The sequence below is a fragment of the Trichoplusia ni genome, chromosome 16 (assembly GCF_003590095.1).
Source record: "Trichoplusia ni isolate ovarian cell line Hi5 chromosome 16, tn1, whole genome shotgun sequence".
Lineage (NCBI taxonomy): Eukaryota > Metazoa > Arthropoda > Insecta > Lepidoptera > Noctuidae > Trichoplusia > Trichoplusia ni.
Window position 1 is genome coordinate 2,450,575 of NC_039493.1, and position 21,829 is coordinate 2,472,403.

Here is a 21,829-nt window from a genome sequence, read left to right on the forward strand (position 1 = left end):
TCTTCATGGTAATGTGCACATGAAAGAGTGTAGTGCCTCTTTGTTTCATAACCGATATTGGTTTTGTTTTTCTGTATTTTGTGCAACTGATATTTGCAACTGTTCGTGTTTGTACTTTAATGCTTTCTAGGGTTAATTGCCCTAAGGAAAAAAAGCCCTTAGAAATAAAAGTCTGTAACGGTTCAGGAGATAGAATTTGTTGACAGTCGGACGGGCAGATGGGCGAAGAGAAGAGCCTCTGTAATAGGGTTCTGTTTTTGCCCTTGGATAGGGAACGTTATGAAGGATTTCAACTCATACGGCTGCAGCACATTTACAATGTACTGTGCACTATCGTAATCATCATCGGCCCATATTTGTCCACTGCTGGACATAGGTCTACCCAATAGCACGATATCGAGATTTATTTTCATAGTGTGCATATTAAGTCAACAGCACTGCTTACACATAACCAAACGGCAAATCAATAGCATTTTAACCAAATGTCCAGAAATATTTCCGAAAAGGAAAATTAGACAGGCTTAGTACATCAAAAGCACCGTTGCTCAATTTGTAACCAAATTAAGGTTTTATTGTTTCCAGAAAGCTTCTGGAACGTTTCAATTATTAGATGTAATTAGATTGGGGCATTATAAGCCATTTTGAATGTTCAAAGACAGCCTCAAAAATGACGATAGCACGAAGATGGTGTTTTTATTTCAAGTGAAATGTCAATTTAGAGTGGATAGAACTCTGACCAACCAACAACAACCAATCTTAAGTTGCACAATAATGTTATGTAACTTGTGAAAATATGTATGTAATAACGCGGCAATCGTTGCACAACTGTTGGTTTTAGTAACAAAAAAATATAATGAAAGAAACCAGAAATACAATTTATTGTTACTGTGAACGAGCGGTAGCTTCAATAGGAGACTGACCGACAGACTGACACTAGATTTTAACATTGTTTATATAAATTGTTTGGCGTTCAAAAGTCCCATATACTGGTCTAATTGAAATAAAGAACTTAATATATGAGTTGTTTTTAAGGCACATACCTACTAATTTATAATACGTTTTATAGTTATTTCTGCTTTTAATGTTATATACCAGTATATGAGTCTATAGATAATGCATAACGTATGTATGTTGTTAATTGCTGTCACAACTAAATAAATAAACAACATATAAAAGCAAACCCCAGCTACATGTTAAAAACCACTTCGGTATATAAAAACAAACATTTTCACAAGAAAGCAAAGGTTTTTCACAACGGTTCACACTGAGAGAAAAGCCTTATTGTTCCACATTTAAAACACACATTATGAAGAAACAGTCGTTCGTGACAACCCTAATATACATTTCTAGGGCTGTCCGTCATTACGTCAATCACACGTGTACATTTAATGTTTTTATTTTAAAAGGGGAGGCACGTGTTGTTTCCCGTAAACTTTAAAAGCGCTGTAAACAGGGCACGTTACTGCGGGTGCAGTTACTGCTGTTTTTAACTGGGGTTTAAGAGCAACGGGTAATGGGAACAACCATTAAGTTAATTTGTGTTTATTAATTTTAGCCTTTTTTTGTAATTTACAATTATTTTTATGGATAAAAAAAAGGTTTTGTCTGCAATGCAAACCCTCTTTGCATGACGTGTCGCGGGTTCGATCCCCACCTAGAACAAACTTTTATGTGATCCATGAATGTTTGCCTTGAGTATGGGTGGTATTGTGAATGTTTGTGAAACATTGACAGAAAAACATTATGCTGAAACTTAGTTTTCAAATATTATAATCTGATATCGCTGACCTGCAGTGAACTAGTGTGGTGATCTATGCTCAAACCTTCCCTATATGCAAGGAAGTCAGGGTGCAGGTTAAATGACACTATGAATTTAGGTGACCCAAAAAGCCTATATTGAAAATGATCTATTTTCTTGAAGATCCAGTTGCCCTAATATATTCCATCGCTGATGTCAAGTGCTTTCGGTTGGCTCTTCTCACAAGTGGAATAATTAATATTTAATGACCCATAAGATAAGTGTCAGGCGTTACGGAATTTTAATATTGTTAGCTTCATGTGTGTTTAGATTGATAACTTGTTTACTTGTTTAAGAAGAAAATATGGTTAAATGTTATTATGTACGGAGCAGAAACTATGGCCGAAGGACGGAACATGTGTGGGCGGAACATCGCTCAATTCAGGAGTCAGGCGGAGAAAAACCCAGTCGAGGACTGATTAAACGTTGTAGTTGAAATTTGTGTATGTGTGTGTGTTGAAATGTACATATATAAAAAAGTGTAAGTAGTTGAGACAAACAAAATAATCCCTTAATTAGTAATTTTCAGTCTATTATCTCTAAGAAGTCATAGCCTGAGAAATAAGAACTCAGTTACGTTACTTAATCTCATGCCTCATCTAAATCCTGAAAAATCATCTAAAGAAGTACAATTTCTAAAATCATGATTTACTTATATACATTCGACACCAGGCTAGACAAAATTCAATCTTTATAAACATTATGCAGACTGTAACTCAGATTAACCCTAAAATGCTGTAGGTAGGTCACGTAACGACTGTCAACCACTAGACGTTGATTGACACACGATTAAAAACTCTCTCTCACGTATAGTGGACGTGTTCGTAAAAACTCAAAAATAAACGAAAAAGAAGTGGGTTAGGCTTTCGACAATAATTGAGTTTTTGGACATCGTTCAATAGTACAAAGTCATTTTTCATTATGGACGACACATGCTCAAAATGCTTGCAGCATTAAAATTACATAATTTAAAATAAACATTCATTTTAAGTCAAAAATTAAAAATGTTTCCACTGAATATTTGAACGTTCAGCAATAAACTACTCCTTTGGACAGGTTATGAATAATATATTACACATTTCAGCGCCTTATAACAGAATAATTTCCATATCACCGAGAAATACTTGCTACGGTAACTTCAGTGTCAAATAAATCTGAATACAATTAAGCAAAAGTCACTGATCTTCATTCTGTTATATAACATTAGCCGCATGATTAAACATACATCACGCTGTTATGGTAATGAGCTTGCTTTGGAAGAACATTCACAATCATTCCGTCGCTCCAACTAGCATGATACCAAGCCCAGGACTCATTTTTTATATTGTTTTATGTATTTTATAACTGTGCACCCCAGACTACCTGCACTAATGTTCCTCTTTTGCTTTAGTATGAAGTCCATCCAAAGGTTGTCCGCCCTTAGCGATAAGACCGCGCTTTGTGCACATCAAGAAATGATTTTAGAAAAAACCAATAAAATAGTTTCAAAATCCAAATCAAAGTCAATAAAATCGCTTTTTCATAATCATCATAGGAAAGGAGAAAACCAAACTCCATAGAATCTTGGGCCTGGCGTTACAGAGCTGGAATTTTGCCATAAATTAGATAACTTAGGTAGATTTCACGAGCCCAATTTTCACGTCTCTCAGCAATGGCCAAGTTGGTAAAATCAGACAATGTTTACACTGATTGTTGGTCTTAGCGAAACCTCCTTTTTAAAGTGAAACCTCCTTCTTCAAGATCTTTAGTGTAACCTCCTTCTTCAAAACCTGGGACTTGACAAGCGGTGCGCTATAAAAGACGGAGCGCGCTTAGCAACGCACACTTTGCTGTCATCTAGTATCGCTAGAACTTCTCCGTCTCCTTCGTTATATTTATTCAGCATAGCAGCCATATTGTTATTTCGATTGCCATTTATATTCTTTTGCAGTAATTAGAGTTTGATGTATTAATGTTAAGTTACCTTTGTTATGATTTGATATAACTGTTTGTGAAGTAAACATGCCTTATTTTTTAAAAACTGTCTTCACATCTGGTTTCTAAGATTAGGTTATTTTTTAATTTTTTTAACTGCTCTACATAAGGAATTTCTCCTATAGCTTGGATGCGTTTACAAACATTAAAACTCACATACACAAAGTCCCAGATCCGGGACAACTGCATGTAGTTAATACAAATATTTGTTCCGTGCGGGAATCGACCCCACTACATGCTGCACACAAATTGCACACCACGATAATTAAATTAAAAATATGTTTTTGAGGCTGTTTTCTACGTAAATATGAAATTCACGTGCGCCGAGTTGTAGCGCATGCAACCTATCATGATGAGGTATAGGTACCTACCTACTTACATAAAAAGCGGTGAATTCAGATTAATATTCGTGAAAACCTCGAGGAGAAAACTATGTTTGCTAGATAAGGCCTACTACATCAATAATGGCATTTTTAAACATTTTATTTACTGCTAGGGGATTTGATGCTATCTGAAAATACAGTAAACTCAGATTGCAACAATAGGTTTATTAAAATAAAAAACCGTAGTTTTGAGATAGGGTTTTATTCAACATCTTCGTTGGGGTTATCATAATATAATAAAACATTATCTAATAATTGTGCAGGAGGTAATTGACTACCCTGATGCCGTGCCCAACCAAGGTACCATATTATGCTCATGGTGTGGGCACAGCACCCAACCGTTCTTTTGCCAACGATACAGGTGCAGTAATATTGGATTATAGCATCCCTTCCACTTAAAGAGCTGTCAACTAATATATAAACGTAATACATTCTATTACTAATATGTCTGGATTTTATTCTTCCTCTTAACATCCAGGTTGAGACTGATGTTGCCAGTTCTTGCTGTAGGTCACCGGTTACTTCTCTACATACTTCTATAACAAATGAGCCATTTTCTCTAACGTGTTCGCCATAGTAAGAGCGGGCCTGTTTAATTTGGTATGTGCCCAAGGAGACAAGAATAAGTTCGCTGTATGTTAATACGGGAAACTCGCTAACATTATGTCTTTCGACATCTATTGCTTGGAACTGAGCTCTACGTCGATTTATATTGTTGTTAATCACATAGTTACTTAATTGATTTTCCACATTTATATACTGATTGATTTTTTGAAGAATATCTTGAGCATCACTACGGTTTGCGATAGGAGGGTGGAAAGCATTTATTAAAGCGGCAGCCACTTCAAAGTGTACCATTACATTTTTTGAAGCTCTATTAAAAAAATCTTGTCGAAATATCTTAAAATCTCGCTTGAACCTACCATTGACTACTTCTACAATCCATCTACATATTGTCACTGTTCTCGATTTATTGGCTTCAAGGGTTGACAATTGAGATTCACCCTGTTGCAAAGAAGATGGTACATATGTCCTATAGCCACAATCATTGAGTAAGGGCAAGGCATCCCGGAAGCCCCTATCCAATATAAATGCATCTCCAGATTCAAAGTATTGCCTTAGAAGAGATTCGTTTCCAAATTCTTTTTTAATTATTTCAGCGTCAGAAGTCGTCACTGGATAGGGACCCCAAACATCAATTATGTATCCGTCTGTGCAAACAATCAAAAATGGTTTAACAAGATTTTGATACTTGTGCAAACTGTAAGTCTTTTTTTGGTACTTATAATTTGAGCTTTTCTGCACATAAACATATGTACCATCTAATACAACAATGGGTTTTACTTCACTGTTATGCCAACCAAACAGTTCATTTGGTATGAGAAGATATAATAATCTGGTAAAACAATAAAAGTTCCAACGGTAGGCGCCCTTGGTGCAGAATAAGTTTCTTGCCTTATTGGGGGTTCTTCTACATGAGGAATGTCCTGAGTATTTGGCACATTGACCGCTGATGAAGTTGCAGCAGATGTTGAGGGGCCTGATTGAAAATGCCGGGATGCTCTATTCGCTCGCACCCAACAAGAGTGACAGACAACACTTGAAGCACCCACCTGAAAATAATTTATTTCCATTAAAGGATGTCTTTACACCGGAGATGTGAGGTTTGTTATTGCACACTTTGAAAGATTAATTTAAAGAAATCCTGCAAATGAGCTTATCCGTTATCACTTTTCTCTATTTCACTAAAATGTTTTAACATTCCAAATTATTTTTTTTACTGTCCTTGTTAACACAAAAAATTGACAAAAATAAACCGTGAATAACACTTATATACTTACCGTGCGTGGTAAGATCCATTCTCTTATAACTTTGTGTATTCTGCGTTCTTGAATTGTACCAGTTCTAAGTTGATGGCAGCGAATTCTTCTCAGAAGAGAACGTCCACAGTGAATACACACACGCCGATGTCCTATAGGCACCTGTTCACTCTCTTCTGGTCTATTTCCATCAAGAGATACAGTATTGGCATGTTTCCAGCAAACTTGACAGATAAAGTCATTTTCATTTACCTGAAGCAAACATTTATCGAACACTACTAGCATTAGCATTTAGCAATAAGCATCTGAGTTAGGTACTTTAAGGAAAAAATAAGCGGTCTCAATATATTTGTACTGCAAGGACACAGGACTACTAAGAGAAGGAATAGGGCGTTATTAGCGATGCAGATTCAGTACAGATAGGTGATATTACACGCTTACAAAAATAATTTCCTTACAGAAATATCGCATACTAACCGATTGAGGCGCGACCCATTCCTGTACAAGTGAAAGAATCACTTCATCTTCCAATCTTCGCCTTCCTATTGTGTTGCAGCGGTCCGTTGCAATTCCACAATTAATGCACAAGCTCATGATAACCAATGGTCAGAAGAGCGATACCCGGATCGGTTTTCCGGCAAAGGTCAGCAGGAAAGCAGGTTACAGTGTCCAATATGCAAGCGAGGGTCAGGAAGAAAGCAAACAGTTTCGGAGTCCAGATCGAAATAAACGTCGAGAAATTGAAAAGCACATTCACTAGCGCAAAGATACGAAAAGCGAATGACACTAATCAAAAACGGTAACAATTGTCAGAGGTTGACATAGACATTTGCCATTTATTAGAGTAATCCATGTGAAATACGCATTGAAATCGATTTTTTCAATCGGGAATTCAATTTTCAAATTATTTCCTTTAATGACATCTTAATTGGGAATAGCTCGTAGCTAAGCTATAACCGCTTAAGTGAATCGGACATAGATTAAGCTGCGCTTGACGCGGTTGGTCCGTAGATGGGTGACCATCTTTGTCATAACGAGTTCCTCCGTGTTTCCGCAGGCTCTTTGAATTGTGGGTCCCGGCTTTTATTTCTAAATCTTTGTCAGTCGTTACAGATAGTAACGTCAGAAGCTTGAAAGGCTGACAACCAGTCTAGCTAAGGGGTATCATGTTGCCCAGGTAACTGGTTTGAGGAGGTTAGACAGGCAGTCGCTCCTTGTAAAACACTGGTACTTAGCTGAATTCGGTTAGACTGGTAGCCGACCCCTACACAGTTCGGAAAAGGCTAGCCGATGATGAATGATTTTTATCCTGATTACGTAAAAATATAATGGAGTATTATTCAATTATAATTTGTAATGATTGATATGCGCTTAATCGATTACATTCTAGGTACACTCTATTGTTTAATGCTAGTGTTTGCAAATGAAGTTATGTACAATAAAATAAATACTTAAACGGTTTACAAAGATTGTTTTAAATAGAAAAATAGAAATGTACTTTTTTTTAAACTTGGCCATTGTAATTGTTGCTAAGATTTAAATGGGTTAACTAAGAAAAATAATAGAATTTTTTGGTACATATTTCATTCGTGTAACGGCTAGGCCCAGAATCGGGTTTCTCCTTTAAGATCTGTAAAAAAACATTGTGGAAATGAAATAAAGAATATGAATATGAAACAAGGAGGTTGTTTGGGTTTCGAGTGCAAGATGTATTTTGCCGCCATCGTACCTTCTAGACATTAGAACAAAAGTTAAGCAATTTATGATGTATGCAGCAGCAGAATTCACCCGATCGTGAATGTCCCCTTACTTAGTAGAAGGTGCTACCGTGAATTCCGTAACCCTTTTTTTTTTTTTTTTTTTTTTTGTCCGGGGTGAAACTCTAATGACTTCAACCCACGCCGAGGGCACGGCGAGGGGATATGTCGGACTCCCACCGACTAAAAACACCCCGGGCCCCTTCAAATGCCTGAGCCAGGGCCACGGGATCGCTCGCGCATGCTTCAGCGCGACCCTGACCGGCCTATGTCCTTTTGGACTTCTTCGAAAGGTTGGTTTAAAAGCCAACCCCTCATTCCTCGTAAGAACGGACGTGCAGGACGACACGTCCGTCTCCTTCTTGGCCTGTTAGCTGGTCGGATGCCAGGGTGCCCTCCCTGCCACCCGCAGGCCCGACCTTACGGTGGTCGCAGGTCGTTTTGTCTTCGACGCACAAGCCGCCTGCGCCGCGACGGGTTGTCTGTAGTCACTTCCCGCTCGCGTTCAGCAGCTTCTTTTGCTGACATAACGGTTTCACAATAGGTGGCAACCGCTAGCCACGCACTCTCTCTCCCGACCATGGCTGAGATGATAGCGGGTAGTGAGAGCGCTTGCCCGTCTAGATTTGCGACCAAGTCGCGTCTGTCATTTGCCCACGCTGGGCAGTCTAATAACGTGTGTTTCGCGTCATCTTCTGGGTTAGCACAGTGGTGACACCCTCCAGTTAATTCACGTCCGATCCGACACAGGTACTTACCGAAACAGCCATGACCGGTCAGCACCTGTGTCAGTCGGTATGAGAGAACTCCGTGTCGCCGCTCCAGCCAGTCCCAGAAGACGGGGCGGATAGCAGCTATAAGTTCGTGCCCAGCGGTAGGACTTCCTAAGCTATGCAGCCAGTCCGTCAAGGCTGCCCTACGAAGTTGTTCCCTTTGTTCCTTCAGCGACAAATCGCCGCCCCGAGCTTGGACCTGGCGCCATGTATAAAGCTGTGCCAGGACTCTAGCTTCATACTTCCAGGGCAGCGTCTGTGCGAGGAGTGTTGCTGCTTCCCCTGAGATTGTGCGATAGCCTCTTATAACTCTGACGGCCAGTGCGCGCTGTGGTTTCTGCAGAAGTGCAGCTTTGCGGACCGTCAGGTTATTTCCCCATATTGGTGCACCATATAGGGCCATGGATCGCACGATCCCGGTATATAGTTTTCTGCAGGTTATATTTGGGCCGCCAAGATTTGGAAGTAATTGGGATAGTGCCCCCGCTGTTCGGACAAGCTTGGGTGTTAGGGCTCGGAGATGGGGTCCAAAGTCCCATCTGCTGTCGAGAACTATTCCCAGGTATTTTAGTTTAGTTTTGATACCGATTCTTACTCCCCCGACCGTAATAAAAGAATCTGGAGGTGGAGCATTCCGCGGTCTGTAGAAACAAATGGCTTCAGATTTATGGAGAGCCACCTCCAGCCCCAACATTCGGATACGTGCGACGATCTGGGCGACCCCAGCCGTCGCCAAGATTGCAACGCTTCGGAAGTCACAGGCACTAGCAACGACGAGGGTGTCATCTGCGTAGCAGATGCACGTGACCCCCCGCAAGAGAGCACCGCGTAAAACCCAATTATATCCGATGTTCCACAGGACCGGACCCAGTACTGATCCCTGTGGAACACCGCGCGATACGTCGTGCCGACCCCAGCCTTCCTGATTTGGGAAAATTACGGATCTCTCCGATAAATAGCTGCCGAGTAGACGTCGCAAGTAGCCGGGTACCCCGTGGTAAACAAGTGCCGCCTCAATACAGCACCAAGGGATCGAGTTGAATGCGTTAGCGATGTCCAAGGACACCGCCAAAACAACCTCGCCGCGTGCAACTGCCTCCTGGGCCATGCTCTTCAGTTTAAAAACTGCATCTATTGTAGAGCGTCCACGCCGAAAACCGAACTGCTTGTCTTCTAGATCCGGCCCCACGTTTGTCAGGTGTTGGACGAGGCGATCTGCTATGATTTTCTCAAAGACTTTTGCCACCTCGTCCAGCAACACGATGGGGCGATATGCTGATGGTGACTCGGCTGGACGCCCTTCCTTTCGTAGTAGGACCAGCTTTCCAGATTTCCAGATCTTGGGGAATTGGCCTTGCTGCAGACAGGCTGAAAAGAGCCTCAGAAGGCGAGGACCTAACGTCTTTAAGGCTAACACTAAGGCTCTACCTGGAATGCCGTCTGGTCCGGGAGCTGTTTTCTTAACCCTGAGCCTATCGGATGCCGTCTGCAGTTCTTGTTCCGTAACCTCCGGACAACCTTCACCTGAATCGACTGCTGTTTGGGCAAGAGCGTCGTCTGCCATAGGTGGAGGAGTAAAATCAGTATCGGTTTCGGGGAACAGAGCAGATACAACCTCTCGGAGTAGCTGCGAACCCATGCCTAGTGTCAGTGGTGGAGTCCAAGGTCGAAGTTTACCTCTGACCATGCGGTATGGTGTTCCCCATGGATCCCGATCTAAGATGGCTAGCAGCTCCTCACGCGCTCGGGCTTTCGCAACTTTTATCGTGAGCTGTAAAGTCTTCTTTGCGGTGGTGTAGCGGTTGTATAATTCAGCCTCTCGAACCGATGCGTCATCAGTGCGGCGACGCCTTCTACGGAATCTGGTGTACTGGTAACGCGCGTTGACACACGAGCGTCGCAATAAAGCAATCTCCTGTGTCCACCAGTGCACTTGTCGCTTTGTTGGTCCACGATGACGTATACGTGGCATCGCTGCGTCGCATAATTGCGTAAGCACATGCCGGAACTGCACCGCCTCGTCTTCTATGTCAATGACATCATTTTGAACCGGAGTAGCCCAATCCAGCACGACGGCAGCTTCTTCCAAAAGCTCACGATTAAGCTTCTTTGATGCCCATCGTGGACCATCGTTGACTCCTATTGTTTGCCGGCGGTTGAATTCCGTAACCCTGGCCCTCGGTAGACTGGCGACACAATTAGCGACGTCTCTCGTCAGTCACTTGCTCATTACGACACCCTCCGCGAGAGGGTGAGCACGTCTGCAAGCCTCGCGGGGAATTAATAGGCTCGCGTTATTATTTTATGAGCACGCTAGCTTTATGTTTTAAAGAAAACTTTAGTTGAGATTTTTGTACTTTTTTTTTGTTTACAACGAATTTAGCTGCTTTTTCGCCATAAAATTAATGAATGAGTTCCTTTGTATCCAAAAGAAGTTGCGTCTTTGTAAAATATTGTTTTTTTTTTATACAAAACAACTGCAATAAGGAACTGAATGCTAGTAAAGCGGGAATTTCACAAACATTCGTGTCACCCAGATTCAGAATAAGTGTTATTCGATCACAATGTTTGTCCTACCACCGCTACTACCACGTCCAGACAATTTTTATCGGGCTTCTGTTGGCTCTATTGCGTGTTGCTACTGTGAAAATAGAGCAACTCTACGGCATGTACGACCTTTTGCTTCAACAATACAGCTTCAAAAAGTGGTATAACCTTTCCCTGTTATTGATAAAAGGTGCATGTGTATTCTTGAATATATTGTCTAAAAGAAAGAAATATTATGTAAACCTAGCACGAAGCAAAGACACGGTCCTGAATAACCATTCCGCCAGCTGTTGGTACATAACGCGTCTCCAAACGACAGTAATTGTGATTGCATTGCTTTGTCTCGCACTTGGTACGTCGCACTACACATAATGGTACTGTCTAGTGTTACCGTAGTGCCAACGTAACAGAATTTACTTCATTACGTTGTCTGTACGTCTGTAATTTACAATGATTTTGACCGGTTCTAAAGAATTGTTTATACTTTGTAGTCACTTTTATATGTATTTTCAAAACAGTGGTAGTAGTTTTAAATAAAATAAATCTGGTAAGGTGTGAGTCGGAGTCTTGCCAATGAAGATTAGAATTAAAGAAAGCGTTGCTAGAGTAACAAAATTCCGTTTACAGGAAATAGGTTTGATGAACAACATAGATAACCAGGATGGCAATAATGTTGTTAGCCGGGAGGAGGACACAATACTGACGACAAAACTGTCAAAACAATTCCTGACAAAAATCTTGGTTGTATAACCAATTCATTCCACTGAGACATATAACAAGTATTTATAACACTTAAATCACCACGCGCGTACCCCGTTAGTGCGTAGGCAGATGTAGGATCACCAATTTTCCCCACACAATAAACTGTAATAGACATGATATATTATTATGTATCCCATTATAACCAGACAAAAGGCAAGAATAATAAATAAATCATCTTTTAAAAGAGAGCTGTAACTTTTGGGGCTGAAAATATGTTACTAATATCGGTAAAACTCTGTGAAATTATTCAAGGAACACCATTATGGCGGCATAAGGGGTTGGAAAGAAAGCCTCTTTTGGAAATAAGCTGTGGCGCGGCACAAAGGCCAATGAGAGCCTTATTTCCATTAAAGAAGACGTAAGGAACCCTTGACTCACAATTATTGTATTGGAATTGGGGTTCGGTGATACGTTAAACGTTTTTTCTTTGCCAAGTTAATGGGTAATAAGTGCATTCGTTTGTGAATTAGCTACCTTTTTGAAAATGATTTTCCGAGTGTGGTTTCCGCTTTAAAAATTGCTTTTGTTGTTTTGTGTGTTTAAAATAAGTTTGAACATCAGGATTTGTTTAAATACAAGAGTTTTGATAACAGGAACACGTAATATAAACACGTGAATCGCTTTAAATTTTACGGAAAACATTTCAATTTTTTCTTCGAATCGTGTCGTCGCTTCGATTAGAACACTTCTGTTCTTGTAAAATGAAATTGTGGATTTCATTCGAAAATTTTACGACTTTGCCTTCAGGAAATCTCGCCTAAATCCTTACTTTTGCGTGATTGAGTTGAGGTCGTAACAAACTTGCTTGATTTTGAATCTTCTAATACCCAAGAGTGATAAAATTTTGCAACCGCGCTAAAAATAACTAGCTGATTACGCTTAAAACAGTCATTTTGTGTACTATTCTGCGAATCAAATCTGAGCTTGTTTTTACTTACATGCTGTAGGTAGCTTTCAGTAGCTTTTTATCAAGGACGCTTCCTTCGTCGTTAATAGGATGACGATTTTTACATTCTTTTTTGGTGGTTTGAATTTTAGCTGCAGTTTTAAATTGCAATCTTGCAAAACTCAACTCTTTTATTTAGATTTATGCTTATTCTATAAAATATTCACAAGCCATAAAACTAGTTACCCTCAATCCCCTGTTTTAATACCCCTCTTCTCTAAGCAATAAAACTGTGGAACAATGTTATTCCTCTTCAAAAGCAATAAGATAAATTCGCTGAGACGATTCATCTAATTTCAATAAAAGCTTCCGTGGCAGTAAATCTGGTGTGGCTGTGTGTTTGTTTGTGTCGACAGGAAAAACAGAAGGACTACCTCTATTACACGTGAAAAAGATCAGAAATACACACGTACTCTTTTTTCTTCTTATTCTCATCTCAGCCTTTAGCTGTCCACTGCTGGACATAGGTTCAACTACATCCAACGAGACCCAGCGGCTTTCACCAGGTCGTCGGTCCATCTGGCAGGTGGCCGTCCCACGCTGCGCTTGGTGGTACATTCAAATGTGTAGAGTGGAGACCACATACCCACATTTGAATGTAATTGATTACCTACACAGAACTGTAAAGTCGGGATTGCATGACCAGTTGCTCACGAGTCGACGCGGCGGCGAAGTCGCAAGTCGAACAATCGCGTCAGCAAACCGTTGTATCATTTAATAGCATAACAATTGACAATGTTCTTCTATTTCTGTCAAAACACTAGAATATAAATTAGTTGATACCTACTCGAAATACAACTATGATAAAGTTGAAGCTATGATGTCTACAAAAAACTATTTTGAATTTATTACTCAATTAAGATACATGTTCTGTATTTTGACAAAAAGATGAACTAATTTACACGTGCGACTTCTGACTGCCTTCCTATATAGCGGTTTTAGTCCCAAATATATGTAAATATTGTCATTCATTATGTATGAAGTTCAAAAGTCGATTAAACAAGAATTAATTAAGTTATGAATACACACTCGCGTACTCGCTCCAATTACATTTTGACTGTCACCATCAAAGTAAAATGTAAACGGACAACTATTTGCTTAAATATCTGTACGATTAACCCTTTTGACACTTTATCCTAAAAATGAGACTAACTTATAATTGGAAAACTGATTGCCATTTGTCCAAATTTGAGTCGCAAAAGTCCAACCGGAACGACAAACTAACAAGAAAAGTGAGTGTATAAAAACGTTTGAATAAATTGTTTTGTTACTCAGATAATCTAAAGTGTGTCAAATAATTATGCCAATTGAACAATAACACCTGTCTATTACGTGTAGGTTAAAATCATAACAGAAGACACTTACCTATTCATTCTTTCGTTTACCTTAAGTAAAGGAACATCGGCATCGTGTCGCTTGTTTATCCTAGGCCGAAGGGTTTAGCCCTTAAAGCTGAAACCGCTTCATTAGTCAAAGGGGACCGAACATGGCGGCCGGAGAGCGTTCGGGTTCAACCGACTTGGGGTTCCGTAGCTCCCTAAATAGAAATACCCTGTTACATGTAGTAGAAGTAATTTAGAGTAAATTTTGATTGAGTAATTGGTTAAAACGTGATTAAATTTCTGAGATAGGAAGCTTGAAAATAAAATCTTTGGTCATGTCTTAAAAAGTAATTTAAATATATTGACGGCCTCCGTGGTCGAGTGGCGTACGCAACGGTTTCAAGGTGTCGCTAGCTCTGAGGTCCCGGGTTCGATCCCCGGTCGGGTCAATGTAAAAATTCACATTTGTACATTGTCTCGGGTCTGGGTGTTTGTGGTACCTTCGTTGTATCTGAATTCCATAACACAAGTGCTTTAGCAACTTACTTTGGGTTCAGAACAATGTATGTGATGTTGTCCGCATTTATTATTATTATTTATTATATTGCACTATACGCACTTTTGCCGGAATCTAAAATGTGTGAAGTAAGATGTCAATTCTTAAATATACTCAGACCTCATTCACATGAAAGGAGAATCAAAGGCAGTTCATGCGAGACTCATTTACTATTCGTGTACTCACATCACAATAAAACATAACATGCTGCATTCACTTGATCCGTTTTAAACTCAAACCGACACACAAGATATCCATTATTACGTATACAAAGGCAATGCAATGTCTTATTAAGAAATAAGGGACTTTCTTATTAAGAATTAATAAGTCTTATTTAACACTAAGCGAATCATTACCGGGGAAATTATCGCACCCCGGTACAACTAATTATGTCGGAGTAGTTCCGGCTTACGCCGCCTAACGACAATGGCGCTAGTGTCGCCTCTTTAATTTTCTTAAGTATTCATTTTGTTGTAAGATGTAAGTCTGGGTAATGTTAACGTATCGAGTTAGTTTCTTAAGGTTTATTAGTTTAAAAGGAAAGAGGGAAAAATATATATATTAGGACTTTATTCGCGTTTTTAAACTAATACATTTTGTTATTGAAAAAGAGGGAAATAGATTCACTTATTAATACAAAGTGTTACTTATCAGCACAAATTATGAAGTCTATCCAAAGGTTGTTTGTAAAATATCGATTTCAGCGATAAAAACAAGAATCAAAAAGTCGAAATCAAATTACTAGTTGAAACTGAATCTCAATTTGAAATATTTTAAAGTTCATTTCACATCAATTCGTAATCTATTCTATTCATGCCTTCGTCTTAGCTGTCTTAGTCCCGGTCTGTAACGAAAAAAGACTTTCCCAAGAAAAAAATATATTCTCTAATACATCTGATACATTATACTCTCGCCTTTAAACACATATTTAAAGGCGAGAGTATATTTATAATATGTAGAGCTATCTATTACCTATAACAAATCAATTTATTTCAATGTTTGCTTCAAACTCAACAGAGTTGTCCACATTCTGGCTACCAACACAATTTTGTGTAAATAAAAACATCGTTGTAACCGTTGATACATTTAATTTGATTGGATTATATCTGTTTTGAATGGATACACACCTTCGGACGTGTGCTAATCTCTTTTGATTAAAATATGTACATTAACAGAAAATAAAATATAAGCTCTAAACATGTTCCTATGTTGTAACTCGGAATTTAGCTGTTGTAAACAATTGTGAAACACAAACAACATGACCAATATACAATACAAATGTGTTTCGTTCACATACTGCATTTGATCGTTGTTATGTATAATGTTTAATACGAATTAATGCGGTATAATATTGAAGCCTTATATCCTTACATCCTGAGATGTACTAAGCGGGTTGTCATAGATCAATCAATTACGAAAAAAGCAGAGAGATACTAACAACAATATTTGTCCCAGAACACTTGTTCTCCGCACCATCTCTTGGTTGAATGGTAGAAGCATTAAGCACGCTATTTTACTTGTCTGTATAAGAAATATTAAATAAATAAATAAACACTTTTCATTTCCCGATATTGTAAAAAAATGACACTCAAAATTCACACCATAAAAAGTGTCCATTACCGCTCACAATTTGTCCGTCCCTTAAAACGTTTTTCGGAAATGCGTAGAAAATATAAAACCGCGGGAGAGTACCCGCGGGGGTACATGCAACCCTTTTATTGTACGTCTCTGAAGGCTCGGCTACTTATCGAGAGTCGCTACAAATTTAATATCCTTCTCGTATGTAGCGTCACGGATGCTGTTGAGATGTATCAGATGAAACGATGAAGCTAAGGAAATGTGAAGTTTATGGACTAAAAATGTTTACTGTGGGAGTTATTCAGTAGTTTTGCTAAAAGCTTCTAGAAACTACAACGAATTCATTTTCATCGTTTACACGAATATGTCTCGCTTCGGTGAGAATATTATAAAGTCTACTCCTTTACAAATATAGAACGATAAATACAAAATTCGAGTCGTATGAGATACTTCGAAAGAACAAAAAAGAAAGAAATCTCTTTGTTAAATTAAATCATAACCTGTTTTTCAACTTTAATTTTCCACTCGCATTTTCCAAGACAATAATTAAACCTAAAGTTACACAAATGACTGCACTTAAAATGTTACAGAATCTTATCATCATACATACTTAACCGTTTAATTACCAAAGCATCTAACTCTTCTTCATTAACTTAAAAAAATAAGACAATCACAGTCAGACCGGTCGAATTTGAAATATTTTTCAGTGAGCAGTATTGGCCCTCTCGGGAAATCTGCGGTTTAAATGAACTGGCTTTGCAGACGCCTGGAGGTCATAAATACGTGTTACGAGCTTCATCCTACAGAATGCAATTAAAGTTATTCTGCTGTAGTGACAGCTAATGGTCATTGAATGGGAATGACTTGTCTACAGTGGAGTAATCGTTTTAATAACGCTATTTGTATTACAATTAGTTTCGCTTTTGTTTTTCTTTTGCTCGTTACGTAATGAAGGCTTAAATTTAATTTTATATTTGTTGTAGTTCTATTTTCTGCTACAACTAGAAAGGAAGTAGATATTATTTCAATATTAATTTAAAATATTTAATTTCTAGTAAAGAAAGCATTTTATAATGTAAGTAAGAAATATTTAAAATAGCTTTTATTTTTATTTGTTTATGTTATTTCAAAATTTGTATTAAGTAGTCGCGGTATAATAAATTATGTTTTTTTTTGTATGTCTACGTTGTATAATACGGTTGAACTATATTCATGGAATAACAGAATTAGTGCCCTTTAATACTTCAAATCGATATTGTCACCTGCATTGTATCACGTGACAACGCGACAATTACGCTTTGATGATTGAATATTGCTGCAATCACGCGATCGCATTTCATCAGATTAGATTGCCTAACAATACCTACATGTACACCTAGACTACCTATATGGGTGATATCTAGGTGTACAGGTGAAGTGTGCGCTTGATGTAGGCTCGTAGCCAGAGATAAGCACGGCCCCGATAACTTAATAGTATGTGGAGAGCTCTCCGCCGCGCATGGGTTTCATCACCTATATGCTATGCATGCTTACATATTGTATGATTGCAAAAATGTATTTAAGAAAATATTGGTTTGTAAAATTGGTATATTTGTAGTAGTGTTGTGTTAGTTTATAAAATAAAACGACGGCTGCGGTTAGTCAGTGAATATAGTAGCCGGTTTGATTGCCGGCGGCTAAATTACTATTCTTTTTCAGATGGTTTTCTTACGTATTCAAACATAACTTAAACATTAATATTCCACTCTGCAAATGTCCCGAATCTGGGCAAAGGCTTTTCTTTGTAAAATAGGTTTGAATTAAGAGACGAGGACTGTAAGGTAACCGACAAGAAAAAAGACGGCAATTTAAAATGAATAACAATAAAATCACCAAACAGCTTCCTTATGAAACGCGAAACAAACTACATACTTTGTAAGCAACATCTCAATTCCAACATTATATTTTCTGTTCAGTATTTTCCTGCTACAAAACGCATTGTTTTTCCAAAACCCCATTAAATCGTCTCATCTCTATCATGACTAGCATTAGGGGTACGTAAAAAGCCAATAAAACCTCGTTCGAAACTAAATGTCATCAAAGACCCGCCTGCTCTGCTCTGGACTTTGACAAATTGTTGGCGTGTCATTCTTAATTCATGTGTCATGGCCGCCTAACTGTTAGTTTGTAGGCGCACGTCGCCACCTCTGTGAAACATAAATTGGGCTGTATTTTGTATCGAAGGACAATAGTTGCGCAGTATGGCTGTAGAGTTAGGATCGTCAGTAAGAAGTCAGTGATTAAGAAGATTTTGTAGTTATAATATTGCACCTTAACCAAAAGATTAGTAAATAGTTAATTGGGAATGAAAAGTCAAAGGCTGTGCCTATGTCATAAACCGTGCGGCAGAGATTTATTAAATATGATGTTGATGCTGCAGCTCGCGGGCCTGCTGGGTCGAAATCGAAAATGATCCCACGAAACATAGGAGGGATAAAAACTATTCTATGTGTTAATCCAATTTCCTAAGCCCTCAGGGTCGCGAGACTAGCTCGCACTTGTTATTTTAGGTAGTAATGATAAGACTGCGTTACGTAATAGATCGCTTTCGTCCATAATTCGCGATCCCAACTTGCAACAAAGCGCAATCAACTGAAGCGGTTTTTCCATGCATGAGCACAAATCCCAACATTGGACCCGATCAGTATCGATGCGCATAAAAGAAAAAATCGCATGATTTTTTCATGATGCGATCAGAGTGTTTGCCAAAATCTCTTGAAGTCAAATTATTGCAAACTGATGACGACCATTTTTGTACAAGCTTTATTTAACTTGCAATGTTTTTTTAAATACTGGACGCTCATTTTCAAAGCGTCACTTCACTTCCATTTGTAAATTTGGCATTGTCATTACGTCACAAGGATGCTCTCCTAAACTTTAAAACAATTTTACCTTTTTTTAATGTTCAGAGCTTTTTTATTATCTTTCTGATTCTGTTTGTAATACAACTTCTAGATATTATTAAATTTGTTTATCCCTTCAATTGTTTTGCAGCTGTGGTTTTACTCTGACCAAATTTGTTATATTTGTTAATTTATTAATATTCGATTGTAGCAGTTAATTTTCGAACGTTTTACACCGATTATGGTTTCGAACTGTTTAACTATTTAAGTTCGCTCTTGTATGTTATTAATTTAAACGAAATATTTAATAACCGTATTTGTACGTTCGGTAAATGAGTTAATGAAAGAAGTAGAGTTAACAGCAACAACTGGTTATAGGAAATGGTTTGTTATCAAAACATGGTCCATAATCATAAGGAACTGATGTCAAAACTTCACCGCGTCATCAACATACAAGAGGCTTTTGCCTTCATGCCTTTTTTGATAAAATTTGACGTTGATATAGACTTTTACTCACTATAAAAGCAGCAACGTATCTTAGTCAATTCGCCACGCAGTATTATAAAAAATAAATGTAGTTCTTTAATAAATCCACCAATCATTCCTTTCTGAGCACAAGGTCAAAGATTATTTAAATATAACTTCCAACTGCTTTTTCAGTGTTCTTATCCAGCTGTACCCTACAGCACCCAACGCCATTCTCGGCTTCGCATCTCACGGCTATCAGCGATGCCATTTATAATTCCCGCGCCTCGACTCAGTGCGAATCTCCTTGGCCCGTTATATGCGGGTTAGTTTATTACATTGTTGCGTCGTTAGCTACCAAGTAGGTCAACAGGCAGGGTTAGACTGCAAACGATTGGGTCACTCGGACCCATTATATTGTTCAGTAGTGCACGGGTAAGTGTTACAAGCGCATTTGATTGTGTTCAATTGAATACTTGAAGGTCACGGGTTGTTTAGGTGTTAGATCATATTGTAGTTTATATTGTTGAGTATTGTTACATGTTACATTCTTGGATTTTGATTTACAAGCTTCGATGATGAAGAACATTAATTTGTCTAAGGCGTACGCTAAATCTCGTAAGAATATAGGAGGGTAAGAAAGTCTTATTTTTACCTAACCTAAAGGTTATTTTATTAACTTCTCACCAGTTTTCAAATAAGTTGAGTCCTTCTTGCGTGAAGTAGTTTTATTTTCTATGTATTAATAAACATATTCCTAGCATGTTATTAAGTGGTACAGGACTATCTTTCAGCGTGCACCGGATCGTGAAATACTGTAATTTGAGCAGACCTCCGACAGACGACTTAAATGAAAATGTTTTGCAAATTTAATAACGAATGGTTTAATATTGAATTACATTTTACGTTTCGTTTGTAATTTCGAAACGAGGTTATGTAATTATTTATCAGCCCGAAGCCAAATTGGTGCTTACTTCAATTAAGATGATTAAGTTTCATTTCAATGACTTATATATAATTTTGTGTATAGTTTACTCAAAACAAGCTTAAATATTAAAATTGTATTAAAGGAGTTGTTTTTTGTTCACAGGTATTTAACGACGAGTGAGGTTCAGAAGATCTTCTCTTCAAAGATGAACTGACCTTTAATCAAATCGAATAATGAACGCTTGAACCAATCAAAATGACTAACGTTAAATTAAAACTCATGTTCTTCCTCCTCAACTCTCTCCTGACAGCGGACATAGTCCACGCGAGGCCGTACTCTGACGGTAACTCAACAGACATCGTCATCAAGTTTGGTACCAATAATACTTATATACCCATTGATCCGAACTCTGATACGTTAGAAGTAGCAGACGAAGACGAAATAAGGGAAACGGATAAAACGTCGAAAACTGAGCTAGAAGACCTTATGACCGCTGAACAGGACAGAGACATTGATCTATCTAAGAAGGTCATGAAAGATCAGACGAAGGTTCTTGAGATACCGAGTGGGGAAGCTGGGGCCGTCGAGAAACAGTTGAACATATCAAGTAGTCTGCTAGATGACATCATCAATTCAGAAACAGATCGGGAAGACACCATCACAGACATTCTTTTCAGACCAGAATCGGAATTCGCTGAAGACATGCCAAAATTTGAATTCCTCATTGCTGCGAAGATAAATGGCAGTGAGTTTACTACTCGTAACGTTAGTGAGTTTGAGAGAGATAGGAACAGTAGTGATGTGTTGAAGAAGGTGGACTACGTGGAGCTGGTGGAGGTGGCCAAACCTTCGAAGGAGAACAGGAGCGCGCTCATGATGAACATCACTGGACATGAAGTGGACAACGACTTGGCTCCCGATACGAGTGAGTATTAAGATATGGATTTTATGTTTTACGAAATAGGGTGCTGTTTTCTGTGGCACACAAAGATGAGATTAAGAACCGCTGAAAACCAAGGTACTTATGGTAATTGTTGCTGTTCAATTATGAGTAATTTCAATAATGATTTGATCCAGTAAACCATTCCTAATAGAAGCATTTAACCCTGAGTTAAAAATAATACTAAGTTCGTTGAACGTACTTATTCTTTATTCAGGATTATATTTTCAATTACCAGCGAAATTGGTTCGACGTCGGCGTCCCGTGTTTGTTACCTAACAGATGCAAAAAATAGCTGTTTTTTCACGCTGGCGTCGGAGGTGTTAGAAATTTAGGCCCTGGCTGTAACGAATGTTGAGTTTTGTGCAAATATTATCTCAGAGAATAACTTTGTAAAA

General features: G+C 38.5%; 2 protein-coding genes across 3 annotated transcripts in view; one reads left to right on the plus strand and one right to left on the minus strand.

Moving 5' to 3' along the window:
• The window catches only part of LOC113501849, a 36,221-nt gene extending 14,402 nt beyond the window's left edge, over positions 1-21,819 (plus strand). For both annotated transcript variants that reach the window (XM_026883140.1, XM_026883139.1), the window contains exon 2: positions 20,654-21,819. In XM_026883140.1, coding sequence (XP_026738941.1) covers positions 20,747-21,427 — 681 coding nt within the window. In that variant the 5' untranslated portion in view covers positions 20,654-20,746 and the 3' untranslated portion in view covers positions 21,428-21,819. The remainder of the gene's footprint in view (positions 1-20,653) is intronic.
• Positions 4,342-7,016, minus strand: LOC113501850. The gene is made up of 3 exons (XM_026883141.1): positions 6,453-7,016; positions 5,997-6,227; positions 4,342-5,768 (listed from the first exon to the last, which is right to left on the minus strand). Exons 1-3 carry the CDS (start codon positions 6,567-6,569, stop codon positions 5,496-5,498), a joined length of 621 nt encoding a protein of 206 aa, XP_026738942.1. The 5' UTR covers positions 6,570-7,016; the 3' UTR covers positions 4,342-5,495.
• Positions 21,820-21,829: the final 10 nt, after the last annotated feature.